Source organism: Vulpes lagopus, chromosome 23 (assembly GCF_018345385.1).
Source record: "Vulpes lagopus strain Blue_001 chromosome 23, ASM1834538v1, whole genome shotgun sequence".
NCBI classification, from domain to species: domain Eukaryota; kingdom Metazoa; phylum Chordata; class Mammalia; order Carnivora; family Canidae; genus Vulpes; species Vulpes lagopus.
The window spans coordinates 49,911,685-49,925,821 of record NC_054846.1 but is presented as its reverse complement, the minus strand read 5'-3'; the positions used below and the strand labels follow the sequence as shown (position 1 = coordinate 49,925,821).

The window sequence follows — 14,137 nt, the reverse complement described above, 5'->3', positions numbered from 1 at the left end:
CGGGCTAGCAGTCCTAATAATATTAATTTTGCTCCAGCCTGCACTTTGGGTTTGGTCCTCTGGCCCTCATTTCTTGTTATGGCGGGGACTCTTGCTCCGACCATGACTTCTGCTGTGACGACCATGACTTCTGCTGTGATGGGGACTCTGGCTCTGGCCTTGACCTTTGCCAGGGCGGGGACTCTTGCTCCGGCTCCTGCTGTGGTGGGGACTCTTGCTCTTGCCCTGCCGTCTGCCATGGCGAGGACTCTTACTTTGGCTCTGACTTTTGCTACACTGTGAACTCTCACCCTGGCCCTGATTTCCGCTACCCTGAAGATTCTCACTCTTATCCTGATTCACACTTTGGTGGGGACTATTGCTCTGGCTCCTACTTCTCTTTCGACCAGGACTCCTGTTCTGGCTCTGAGTTCTTTGAGGATGGAAACTCTTGCTTTGACTTCGACTTCTTCTGGGGTGGTGGGTATTCTCATTCTTGCTGTGGCTGTCACTACTCTGGCATTCACTAATAATAACAGTTGAACTACGGCTGAGATTAGAGCTACAGCTAGAAGTCTTGGATGAAGACAAAGGACAGCTATAGGGGATCTGAGGGCACTCTTTGCGGGGGCCTCGAGGGGCCACAGAGTAGACATGGAAGCCACAGGGCATAGTATCAGGGTGGCACCGGGGTTGGGGGGCAATGGGTAAACACTGAGGATCAAAGGGTGTCCGCAAAGGGATAAAAGAATAGATGTGGGTGGAACAGGGAGGTGGCACAGGCAGGCGACGAGGTTGGGGTCGGCACTTGGGAGTGCTATAAATGCCACAGGGGGACACTATGGGCAGCTTATGACACTGAGGGGGGCCAAGGAGTGGGCAGGGATCAGAAGTTGAGGGAACCACAGAATATACATGGGTATTGCATGGGGGTCCTATGGGGAGCCCACAGGGGCTGCTCTGAACGTAAGTATTGGGTGGGACAGAACAAAAAGGAAGGCGAAGGGGAAGACAAGTGGGGATGACAGGTTTGAGAGTCCTAGGGATCACAGTAGGTAAGGCAGTTCTTTGGGGAAGTTCTTTGGGGCAGGAATTTGAGCAAGTGGTAATGGATGTCACCATACAAGAAGGACCAGAAGGGTGGGAGGGAGGTGGAGGAGAGGCACAGGCCTTAGGAGGCCTGGGCTGGTCAAAAGGACTGTGCTGGAGAGGAATGATCAGGGAGCGACATCTGTGGGGAGGACACGGTGGTTTTAACTCTGGGCATTTGGGGGACTTCACTTGTGGGCAAGCTGGGGTAGGGAGAGGTGGTTCATTATAGCTTCTGTCGGGGGGTGACTGGGGTGGAGATATGAACTGGTTGCCGAGGGGGGAAGGGAAGGAGAAGACAGGATAGGGACACTGAGAGGACAGGGGAAGAGGAGGTTCCGGGGGACAGGGGGAACAAGAGAGTGTGGTGCCTGGCTCCACAAAGAGGCAAGAGCTCCCACCAGTCTCCCAGGTGAAGACAGACTCAAAGCAAGGCTTCACGGGAGCCTGGGATGGGGGTGCGCAAGGAGAGCCAGTAGCCCTAACAGGCAGGCGGATGGCACAGCAAGGGCCAGCAGGCGCAGGGATGTGAGGGATGTGGGCCTCTTGAGAAAAATGGGAATGGTGAAAGGAGCCCTCCTGAGATGAGCTGGGAGGGCAGGATGTGCCTGCCTGAGAAGAAAGTGGGGGGCCACAGCAATTTTTCCCAAGGGGCAAGTCAAGCTGTGGTTTAGGTTCACAAGAGTCTGGAGGCTTAAGGCAACCTTGGCAAAAGCTGCCAGAGGTTGGGGAACATGCTGGGGAGAGAAGAGGGTCATTATAACTTTTGCCTGAGGACCAGGTACAGAGCACAGGTGAGAAGACCGGCCCAGTTTCCAAAACCCTGTGAGAAAGGGGTGGAGAAACCACAGATCTGATCTCCATGGGCCGGTGAGCAAGAGGAGATGAAATAACCAGGCCAGTTGCCAGGGGCCTATGAGCAACAGTAGGTGAAACAATGGGGCAAGTCCCTTGGGACCCAGAGGTGACAGAAGGTGAAATCATGGGGCCGGTTTCCAAAGGCACATGAGGGAGGACAGGGGAAGTCACCGGGCTGGTTCCCAAGGGCCGATGAGGAAGAGGAGGGGAAGTCACCGGGCTGGTTACCGGGGCCGAAGGGTACCCACCACAGTAACAGAGGTAACTCGGCTGGTCAACACAAGGGCCTCGGGGGCAGGGACGCAGTGTTCTCGGGGGACTGATCCAGCTGCAGTAAGGGCTCTGCGGACGAACAGGGGGGGACCCCAGAAGGCCGAACCGGTCAAAACAAGGGCTCGAAGGAGGCGAACGCAAGAGGATGGGCTCGCGGCAGCAAGGCCTGGCAAGGACTGGAGAACAGGGTTCTAAAGAACATCTCACGGGGCGCAGCGCGGGCTGGGGCGGCGAGGACGGGGGCGGCGGCGGGGAGGGAAGCCGTCTGGGTCTCGAGGAGGGCGAGGCGGTCAGCGGGGAAAGGCCGGGCCCACAGGGGAGGCCGCAGAAAGGGTCCCCGGAGAAGTGGGGGGAGTCGAGCGGGTGGGAGGAGTCGCTGCACGCTTCGCCTGGGTTCGGGGAGAGGCCGGGAGGGTGCGCAGGGTGATCGCTGTAACCCTTCCTGGGCGCCACAGGCACCCCGAGGGTGAGGATGGGGTTGAATCCTTTCCCGGGGGGCGGTGGAGACCCAGGGAGGAAGGGGTTGTCGCTAAAACATTTTTCGAGGGGGGAGGTCGGCCGGGCTGAAAGTTCTAGGAGGAAAGGCGGAGGAGAGGTCATGGAGGGAGGGAGGGAGGGAGGGGGGAGGGCCGGGGTAGGAAAGGAAGGGAGGGAGGGGCGCAGGGAGGGATAGTGGGGGCCAAGGGGAAGGTCGCCCGGAGGCGGGGAGCAAGAGGCGGTGACATAACTGAAAGAATGAGGGCGGGTGATGACGTAACTTAGAGGGGCGGAGTCGGGAGGGCGCTGACGTAACAGCAGCGACAGCCCCAGCCTTGTGACGAAATAAAGGGGCGGACGGAGGCGAAGACGGAACAGACAGGAAAGGGGGGGGGCCTCGCGACGCCCCTGCGGGCGGGGGAGGGCGGGGGAGGGCGGGGGCGTCCCGGGGGCCGGGCCGTGGAGGCGCCGGGGCAGCTTTGCCGGGGGCAGCGGCCCGACGTTACCCATTTCTTCTTGTGCCGGTGTCTCCGCGGGACGGTCGCGAAGTGCGCGCGCTTCAGCACGTCCCGAGCTCGCCTCCCGACCAGCGCGGCCATCGCCCGCGTGCAGCGCGGAGGAATTCCGGCCGGAACCGCGAGGGCGGACGCGCAGGTTCCGGAGACGCGGCGGCGCCGCTCCGGGCACAGAGAGGCGGGGAGTCCGGCGGCCCCTGGAGCCCCGGGTCCGGCCCACCCTGACCAGCCAGGTGCCAGCCCGCCCGCCAGGGTCTTCCGTGGGTGCTCGGAATGGGGCCCTTGCCGGGAGGTCTGGGCTTTGGGAGAGACTGGGTTAAAGCCCCAGCCCACCGGTTGGGGGAGGAGCGAGGCCTGGGACCGGCGGGTGAGCCCTGAAGCAGCGGGGCGGGGGCCGGGGGGCCTCCAGGCAGAGAAGTCGAGGCCAGACTTGTGGGCAGAGACGGCTTTAGAGTGAAGCCCACGAAGCTTGAGGTTTGAGAACCTGTCACTTGCGGCGCTCCTTTGGCCCTGGGCTTAATGATTGTTTTAAAGAAGGCCCTCGAATTGTGTAAGCGGTAGTCGCCACAAAACTTGACTCCACCGTACGGGGCCAGTAGAAAGGATATGATCAGATAGGGGCTTTTAAAAATGGGGATCCCTGGGTGGCTCAGCGGTTTAGCGCCTGCCTTCGGCCCAGGGTGTGACCCCGGGGTCTCGGGATCGAGTCCCGTGTCAGGCTCCTGCTCCCTCTGCCTGTGTCTCTGCCCCTCTCTCTCTGTCTCTAATGAATAAATAAATAAAATCTTAAAAAAAAAAAATCATCCGGAAGCTTACTGGTTGGTGCATACACGTGTACTAGGTGTTGGGAGAGAGCGTGGGAGCTCCGTGTCCCTTCCCTATACTTTGCACTATGCATCCCTCCATCTGACTGTTTCTGAGTTATATCCTTTTTTTTTTTTTTTTTTTTTTTTTTAGATTTTATTTAATCATGAGAGACACACAGAAAGAGGCAGAGACACAGGCAGAGGGAGAGGCAGGCTCCATGCAGGGAGCCCGATGTGGAACTCCATCCCGGGATCAGGCCCTGGGCCGAAGGCGGCGCGAAACCGCGGAGCCACCTGAGCTGCCCTGAGTTATATCCTTTAATAATAAACGAGCGATCTAGTGAGTAAAGGTTTCCTGAGATCTGTGAGCTGCTCCAGCGAGTTAATAGAGCCCAAAGATGGGGCCCTGGGGACCTCATCTCTAGGCAGAGAGTCAGCAGTACAGATGTGACCGGTCAGTAAAGCTGAAGTATTCAAAAGATATCAGCCACTATTTCAAACTCCATCAGAGTCCTGTCAGTTTCAGGAGGCAGGAAATTGGGTACATTTTTATTGGAGTTACAGGAGTGATGAAGCAGGTGTGAATTTTAAGACAACAGTCTCTTCACTACCATAGAAAATTAGAAGTAGTGAGGAACCCTTGTAGCACTTTGAGCTTTTCCAGTACTTTATGGATTGTGAACTCCCAAAGCTGCATGTGAATGAGGGAATTTTTAGCCTCTGCTCAAATTGTATTCTTCTTGATGTGGGTTGTAAAGTCCCGGTGAAAAACATATACCTTTATTTCCTCATTTACAGGAATAGTTACCAAAACTTTAAATATCATAAATAGAATCTTGTGTTTATCACTAAAAAAAAAATCATCTGACAGTTGATAATTATAGTAAGTAGGCTTACAGCAGGGAGATCAGATGAGAGAAGATGATTCTGGATTACAGTGGTGCCAGTAAAGGTAGAGAAAAGGATTGATTCCACTTAAAATAAAGGGAGAATTAACAGGACTTGCTGATTGGCCCTATCTATCTAAACTAGTATATCCTACACCACCAGTTAATAGCTGCCCTCCTAACCTGCTTTTATTCTTATAACATGTATTTTTTCATACAGTCTGCTAAATTATAATTTTCAAAAGGTTGGAAACATAATCCTTATACAAAGATAAAAAATGCCAAAGATTTTCTTCATCATAAGAAACTGCTCCTCCATCATTAGCCTAAGTAATGAGGGAACCAGTTAGATGGTAAGGCTTGTTCAAATGAGAACTTGAGTTTCAGAGATTTAGGTTATCAGCCAAAGGAATGCTGAAATGAATTTGTTAATAGTTGCAAAAATGTTGATATCTTATTAAGTAATAAACTGTAATGTTTGGGATTATTGCTTCTACCAGATGGAAATCAATCCCATCTCTACTGATCAAAATTCTGTTGCATCACTATGGCTAGGAATCACTTGCATTGCCATTGGTTTTCTTTCCTTTTTTTTTTTTTAAATATTTTATTTATTTATTCATGAGAAAGAGGGAGAAGGGCAGAGACGAAGGGCAGAGACACAGGCAAAGGGAGAAGTAGGCTCCATGCAGGGAGCCCGACATGGGACTCAATCCTGGGTCTCCAGGATCACTCCCTGGGCTGCAGGCAGCGCTAAACCGCTGAGCCACCTGGGCTGCCCACCATTGGTTTTCTACAAATTAACCTAACACCTACAAAGTTGTGCAGTACCCTAGTCAATATAAAGTTGATCCAAGGTATATCCTGGCACTATGTAAAGGAGCACCCAGTAATTCTCTTCTGCCCATTTACAAGTTCTGAACAATTCTTCTTACCGGTTTTGCCCTCACTAGAATGTAAGATTTTAAAAATCAAGGATTTTCTTTAATTCATTGTTGAATTATCAGCACCTAGAACTGTATGTGGTACATAGTTGGCTCTCATTAAAGGTTTATTGAATGACTGAGTGACTGAGTGAAAGATGAGTTTGTTACAGGGACCTAGCAGTTGTAAGATGGAGGAAGGTATGTACATAGAGAAAAGCCTTTAAAAAAAAAAAAGCTCATGGCAGCCTTTTCTGACCACAGGTCCTGTCCTCATGCTATTGTAAAAAACACTTTTTTGCACCAAAAGAAGAGAAATGAATAAATAAATAAATAAATGGCTCATGACACTTAAATCCAGATAAGGATCCAGTGAACAGAGATTGAATACACTAAATAGGAGGTATCCCAGTATACCTGTTCTCAAAGGTTTATACCAAATATGGAGTGTGAAGACCACAACCACCATCTCCCTGCAAAGGACCCCTTACAACTCCAAGCCTCAGTTTACCCAACTATAAAATAAGGGATCAAGGGAGAAAGGGTTGGATTAGATCAATGATTCTCAAACTTTTTGGTCTTGGGACCCCTTTAGACTCTTAAAAATTAAGAATTATTAGGTTTTTATTTACCAATATCTGCCAGATTAGAAATTAGAACAAAAAATTTTAATGTTTATTCATTAAAAATAACAGTAATAAATAACAGTAATAAACCCATTGCATGTTAATATAGGTATCTTTATGAAAAAGTTATAGTTTTCTAAAAGAAATTTATTATAATGCATTATTTTACAAATATCTGGCAAATTAATGTCTGGCTTTTTTTTTTTTTTAATTCATGAGAGATCTATATATATTTAGAGAGAGAGGCAGAGGGAGAAGTAGGCTCCGTGCAAGGAGCCTGACATGGGACTCGATCCGGGGTCTCCAGGATAGCGCCCTGGGCCAAAGGCAGGTGTCAAACCACTGAGCCATCCAGGCATCCCTCCAAATCCTAATTTTGCTTGAAAGCTTAATTTTTATCTCTGGCAACTAGTACTATCAATTGTTTTTCTTGAAGTGACAGGCTTATATTGTTCATTTTTCAAAAAAATGCTTTTAAAATATATTTGATTTCAAAAAAATATATATATATATTTGATTTCTATTGATCTTCTATCCTGACACTTTGCTAAGTTAAATTATGTTTTGGGGGCAGGCCAGGTGGCTTGGTGGTTTAGCGCCACCTTTGGCCCAGCACGCGATCCTGGAGACCAGGGATCGATTCCTGAGTCAGGCTCCCTGTGGAGCCTGCTTCTCCCTCTGCCTGTGTCTCTGCCTCTCTCTTTCTGTGTGTGTCTCTAATTAATAAATAAATAAAATCTTTTAAAAAATTATGTTTTGGTAACTTTTTTGGAAATATCTTCACCTTTTCTATACATAATGCCATGTCTTCTATAAAGACACTTTTACTTCTTTACAATCTGAATTCATTTTTTTCTTTGCATTATTTTACTATTTATGATTTACAGTACACTGTTCAATACAGGTGGTAGTAGTAGAGTGCCTTGTTCCCATTCTTCAGGGGAAAGCATTCAGTATTTCATCATTATATATGATGTTAACCATAGTTTTTACAACAGATGTCCTATACAAGATTGAGAAAGTTGCCTTCTTTCCTAGTTAAGATTTTTTTTTTTTTAAGATTTTATTTATTTATTCATGAGACACAGAGAGAGAGGCAGAGACACAGGCAGAGGGAGGAGAAGCAGGCTCCATGCAAGGAGCCCAATGCGGGACTTGATCCCAGAACCACTGGATCAAACCCTGAGCCAAAGGCAGATGCTCAACCACTGAGCCATCCAGGCATTCCCCAACTTTGAATTCCTGTTAAAAAAAAAAAAACCAAAAAACCAAAGAAAAAACATACCAGTTCATGATGTATTACTCTTTTTATATGTTGTTAAATTCTTATATCTCTGTTGATGGAGGATATTGTCCTGAAATTTTCTCCTTCTGTAACATCTTTGATTTTGATATCAGGGTGATACTGGATTCATAACATGAGTTTGGGAAGTCTCCCATCACTTCTATTTTTTGAAGAATTTTTATAGAATTGGTATTATTTCTTCCTTCAATTATTACTTTTTTGTTTTATTTATTTATAAATAAATGACCCCAAGATCAAGAGTCACATGCCCTTCTGAGTCAGCCAGGTTCCCCACTTCCTTAAATTATTAATAGAATTCAGCAGTGAAGCCATCTGGGCCTGGAGTTGGGTGTTTGGGTGTTTTTTATTTTTGTTTTGTTTTGCAGGGATGGGGAATACAGGGTGAGAAGGAAGGGAAGGTTTTTTAATTATGAAGTCAATTTCTTTCATTGATGTAGGGCAGTGAATTTCAACCAGAGGTGATACCCCTTCCCAGGGGAAATTTGGTAGCATCTGGAGATATTTAGGATTATTATAATCAGATGGTGCTTCTGGCATGTAGTAGATAGAAGCCAGGGATACTGCTGAAAACCCTATCCCCCACACAAAGAATTATCTAGCCCCAAATGTCAAGACTGCTAAAATTTGAGAAACTGATACAGGGCTATTTGAATTTTTTAATTCTTCTTATAGCAGTTTTAACAATTTGAAACTTTTATTTTTTAAAGATTTTATTTATTTATTCATGAGAGATACAGAGAGAGAGAGAGATACAGGCAGAGGGAGAAGCAGGCTCCATGCAGGGAGCCCGATGTGGGACTCGATCCCGGGTCTCCAGGATAACACCCTGGGCCGAAGGCAGGTGCAAAACCGCTGAGCCACCCAGGGATCCCCCCCTCCTTTTTTTTTAAAAGCAATTTGAGACTTTTAAATAATGTGTTCACTTCATGTAAGTTGGAGATTTCTTCCTTTTAGTGTCTGTAGCAAGGGGCATCAAACTATAGCACAGGCCAGATTCAGCCACCCAGGCTGCCCTACTATCTGAATCTTTATAGAAAAAGGCTGCTGACCCCTGATTTGTAGGATCTATAGAAATGTCCCCTCTCTCATCACTGATATTGGTAAATTGTATCTTCTCTCTTGGGTACTTTTATCAGCCTAACTAGAGGTTCATTTTATTGAACCTTACAAAGAAACAATTTTGGGGGGACGCCTGGGTGGCTCAGCAGTTGAGCATCTGCCTTTGGCTCAGGGCCTGATCCTGGGATCAGGGATCGAGTCCCACATTGGGCTCCTTGCATGGAGCCTGCTTCTCCCTCTGCCTATGTCTCTGCCTCTCTCTGTGTGTCTCTCATGAATAAATAAATAACTTAAAAAAATAAGTAACTTGGGGATCCCTGGGTGGCACAGAGGTTTAGCGCCTGCCTTTGGCCCAGGGCGCGATCCTGGAGACCCGGGATCGAGTCCCACGTCGGGCTCCCAACATGGAGCCTGCTTCTCCCTCTGCCTGTGTCTCTGCCTCTCTCTCTCTCTCTCTGTGTGTGTGACTGTCATAAATAAATAAAATTAAAAAATAAATAACTTAAAAAAATTTTTTTTGGTTTGTTGGTTTTCTCCTTTTCTATTTCACAGATTTCTATTCTTTATAATTTCTACTTAATGTGTTCTTTTTATTGCTAACTACCTTTTAAATAAATTTTTAAAATAAGAAGTATTCTATGTACCCATGTTATTTTGTTTCTTTCATTTTTAAAAATTCTAGTTAACATACTGTGTAATAGGGCAGCCCGAGTGGCTCAGCGGTTTAGCGCCACCTTCAGCCCAGGGTGTGATCCTGGAGACCGGGAATCGAGTCCCACATTGGGCTCCCCGAGTGGAGCCTGCTTCTCCCTCTGCCTCTGCCTCTTTCTCTCTCTGTGTGTCTCTCATGAATAAATAAATAAAATCTTTTTTAAAAATTTACTTCTTTCAACACTTTTTTTTCTTTCAACACTTTTTTAAACAGTTTTCTTTTTTTGTTGTTAAATATTTATTTATTTATGAGAGACACACAGAGAGAGGTAGAGACACAGGCTGAGGGAGAAGCAGGTTCCATGCAGGTAGCCTGTTGTGAGACTTGATCCCAGGATTCCGGGATCGTGACCTGAGCCAAAGGCAGATGCTCAACTTCTGAGCCACCCAAGCATCCCTAAAGATGAGCTTTCTTAAGTGGGCAGTAATTCTTGTCGTGCCTCTGTATGTAATGCATCTTTTCAAGATTTTCTTTTTATCACTGGTTTTCAGCAATTTGGTGATAAGTGACTTGATGTGATTTCCTTTCTGTTTATTCTGATTGGAGTATTTTGAGACTAATTGGAGTCTGTTGAGCTTCTGGTAAAGGAGCTTATAATTTTCGTTATACTTGGAAAATTTCAACCATTGCTGTTTCAGATTTTCTTTTTTTCTGTTCCAGAACATCTACTTAAGCTCTTTCATTTGTACAGTCCTCCAAATAAAGTAATTTGGGGCACCTAGGTGGTTCAGTTAAGTGTCTGCCTTTGGCTCGGGTCATGATCCCAGGCCCGCGATCTAGTTCCACATTGGGCTGACTGCTCCACAGGAAGCCTGCTTCTCCCTCTCCCTCTGTCTGCCACTCCCCTTGCTTGTTCTCTCTCTCTCAAATAAATATTTTTTAAAAATTTGGTATCCCCTGCTCAGAATTTTTTTCCCTCTCTTCCTTTCAACTCTCTCCCACCCCTCAACTTCCTCCTCTGTCTTCTGGGCCATTTGATACTCACAGCTTGCTTTTTCCTTGTTCATCTATTTTTAGTGTTTTTCTCTTGTCCTTCAAGTTTGTATAGTTTCTGTTGCTGTATCTCCAAGAACATACAAGTACACCTATTCTTTTTCTTCCTCAGTGTGTAATATTTGCCAGTCTTGTCCAGTGAATTTTAAATTTCAGATATTGTGCTTTTTTTTTTTTGAGAGAGAGAGAGTGTGAGTGTGAGTGGGGGAGAAGGAGAGGGAAAAGAGAGAGTTGTTTTTTTTTTTAAGATTTTATTTATTCATGAGAGACACACACATACACACACAGAGGCAGAGACATAGGCAGAGGGAGAAGCAGGGTCCTCGCAGGGAGCCCGATGGAGGACTCGATCCCAGGACCTGAGATCACGCCCTAAACTGAAGGCAGGGAGGCCTGCCCTAGGCGTCCCTAAGAGAGAGTAACTTAAGCAGACTTGGCGCTGAGCACAGAGCCCATCCAAGGCTCGATTCACAATTCTGAGATCATGACCTGAGGCAAAATCAAGAGTCAGACGCTTAACCGACTGAGCCATCCAAGAACCCCCAGATATTGTACTTTTAAGCTCCAGAAATTCTATTTGATTCATTTTATATTTTCCATTTCTCTCATTATGTTCATTTCAATTAAATCCTTGGGCACATTTGTAATAGTGCTTTTTTTTTTTAAGATTTATTTATTTATTCATTCAGAGAGAGCAAGAGAGAGGCAGAGACACAGGCAGAGGGAGAAGCAGGCTCCATGCAGGAAGCCCGATGTGGGACTCAATCCCGGGTCTCCAGGATCACACCCTGGGCTGCAGGCGGCGCTAAACCGCTGCGCCACCAGGGCTGCCCTGTAATAGTGCTTTCAAAGTGCTTGTCTACTATTTTTATCATCTTATCATCATGTGTCTGTTTTTATTGATTATTTTTCTCCTGGTCACGTTTGCCTACTTTGTTTTTTGCATGTCTAGCGATTTTTTATTGAACACTTGGTATTGTGAAATTTACATTGTTGAATGCTAGATTTTGTTGACTTCTTTTAAAACATCTTGAACTTTTTTTTTAAAGATTTTATTTATTCATGAGAGACACAGAGAGGGGGGCGGGCAGAGACACAGGAAGAGGGGAGAAGCAGGCTCATGCAGGGAGCCTGACATGGGACTTGATCCCAGGACTCCAGGATCACGCTCTGAGCGAAAGGCAGGTGCCAAACCACTGAACCACCCAAGGATCGCCAACATCTTGAACTTTGTTCTAACAGGCAGTCAGGCTTTTTGTGAATCAGTTTGATCTTTTCAAGGCTCCTTTTTAAGATGGGGTATAGCCTATCTTGAGTGGCCTCTTTCTAGGGCTAATTTTAGTCCTACTACTGAAGTATCTTCTGGAGTTTAAATTCAATGCTCTAGGTGTTAAACAAGTTCAAAAGGAATTCCCCACATTAGCTGGTCAAAACTCAAACATCGCCCAATCCTCTGCTAACTTTGGGAATTATTCAGTTTATGGATACCCAGTAGTTCATTGCCTGGCTACACGGAGTTTTGCCCTATTCATTTGCTGCTTAATATTTAGCAACAGACTCAAGCATCCTCTAAGCAGAATTCTGGAGCTCTTTCTCTGGGTAATTCGTTCTTTCTATGGTAACACTAATTAACACATTACTAACCATTCACTAAAATCTGAGTAATGAGTTTAGGGACGTTCACTATAAAATTTCAGCTTTACTGTATGTTTGAAATTTTAATGAGATGTTTGAAAATAATCAGATTATATACAACAAATACAATGCCACCATTTATAAAGGTATTTGTGAGATTATACATCATCATGAAATGAGTTCTAAATCAGAAATGGCTGGGAAATGCAGGCCATCCCTGTAACTAGGACAATAGATTGAAAGACCTTCTAGGTTCAAGTGGCACTTCACCCTATTTTTCCAAACATAATCCTTCAAGTTCTCAGAAGCTCCACATTTTCATCTATGAAGCTTCTGCAGTCTTGCTGGCTATACTGAATATCATTTACTTCTGAAGCACAAGGTACTCATTTTTGCCATGGTTCACTTTATAACTATTTGCATATAGTCTTTTTCATATGCAAACAGATTGCAAACTAGTGAGCCAAAGACAGCCCATAGATGTGTTTTATTTGTCCTAACTTGTCCTACCTAAAAGTTAGCTGTCAGATTACCTGGGTGGCTCACATCATGATCTCAGGGTTCTGGGATTGAGGCCCATATCATGCTCACTGCTCAGCAGGGAGCTTGCTTCTCCATCTCCTTCTGCTCCCGTTCCCCACCCCCACCCCCACCCCTGGCTCCTGCTCTTTCTCTCTCTCAAATAAATAAAATCGTTTAAAAAAAAAAAAAAGGTAAAAAATAAACTGTCTACATTCAAAAACTGGGAAATGGGGAGGGGAAAAATAAATAAAAATTAAAATTGGGAGGGCACCTGGGGTGGCTCAATTGGATAAGTGTCTGACTTAGGCTCAGTTCATGATCTCAGGGTCCTGGGACTGAGCTCTGCATTATGCTCCCTGCTCAGCAGGGAGTCTGCTTCTCTTCTCTCTCTGCTCTTCCCCACCCCACTCATTTTCTTTCAAGTAAATAGAATCTTAAAAATCTTTACAAAAATAAAAATTGGGAGATTTCATATAAAACTTGGATTTCTGGCTCCTTAACAAGTAATCTGGCAACACTGGACGTACATTTCTACATAGCAACAGCGGACTGCATTTGGAGAAGCCGTTCTCCAACACCTACAGGGCCTAATTCCCTCAGTTACTACTCAGGTGGTTGAATCTGCAACTCCTAAACCTCTGTTGTCTAATATGGTAACTACTAGCCACATGTAGCAATTTGAACATAAATTAATTCAAATTTAAATTATAATTAAATAAACTTAAAACCTCAATACCTCAGCCATATTTTGAGTGCTTAGTAGCCGTGTGTGGCTAGTGGCTACCATATTGGACAAAACTCTGCCACAGGGCACCTGGGGGGCTGAGTTGGTTAAGCATCTGCCTTTGGCTCAGGTCATGATCTCAGGGCCCTGGGATCGAGCCCTGTGTCTGGCTCCCTGCTCACCGGGAAGTCTGCTTGTCCCTCTCCCTCTGCTCCTCTCCCAACGCATGCTCTCTCTCAAATTATTTGACAGAGAGAGCCAGTAAGCACAAGCAAGGGGAATGGCAGAGGGAGAGGGAGAAGCAGGCTCCCCACTGAGCAAGGAGCAGGATGCAGGATCAGGACCTGAACCAAAGCAAATGCTCAACTGACTGGGCCATCCAGGTGCCCCTAAATAAAATCTTAAAACAAAACTCTGTTCTGTCTCCCCAGTTAGAACAGAAGAACATCTTCCCTATCCTTTGAGTAATATACGTTACTAGCAGTACTGTGGAGACTCATCACTATTTTCTGTTTTTATAGGAAAATATGCCAAGATCTAACACGAGACATGGGCTTGCGAACCGTTCACAACACTGGCTGTTAAGTCTCAAGTCTGCCCCTGTTCTACACACTTACTGAGGTGGTTTTTTTTTTTTTTTTTCATAATTTCATTACACTGATTATGTTAACTGCCATCTAATTTCAGACCCCATTTGTTTTACCAATTGCCCCAATAATGTCCTTAATAATAAAAAGATCCAGTTTATAATCA

General features: G+C 45.8%; 1 protein-coding gene and 1 long non-coding RNA gene across 3 annotated transcripts in view; one reads left to right on the top strand and one right to left on the bottom strand.

The window, feature by feature from the left end:
• NSUN4 (NOP2/Sun RNA methyltransferase 4) overlaps positions 1 to 3,413 on the bottom strand; it is a 20,280-nt gene extending 16,867 nt beyond the window's left edge. Inside the window, exons 1-2 of one of the 2 annotated variants that reach the window (XM_041738817.1) lie at positions 3,183 to 3,213; positions 2,175 to 2,268 (exon numbers count right to left, since the gene is read on the bottom strand). Coding sequence is in view for 1 of the 2 variants with exons in the window: in XM_041738816.1 (XP_041594750.1) it covers positions 3,183 to 3,275 (93 nt within the window). In the remaining variant the exon portion in view is untranslated. Of the gene's footprint in view, positions 1 to 2,174; positions 2,269 to 3,182 lie in introns of both variants that reach the window. The other variant, XM_041738816.1, reaches the window with a different exon arrangement.
• On the top strand, positions 3,287 to 14,137 carry LOC121481448. Its single transcript, XR_005985293.1, has 3 exons — positions 3,287 to 3,424; positions 4,149 to 4,337; positions 13,906 to 14,137. It is a non-coding gene; the product is annotated as an uncharacterized LOC121481448 (long non-coding RNA).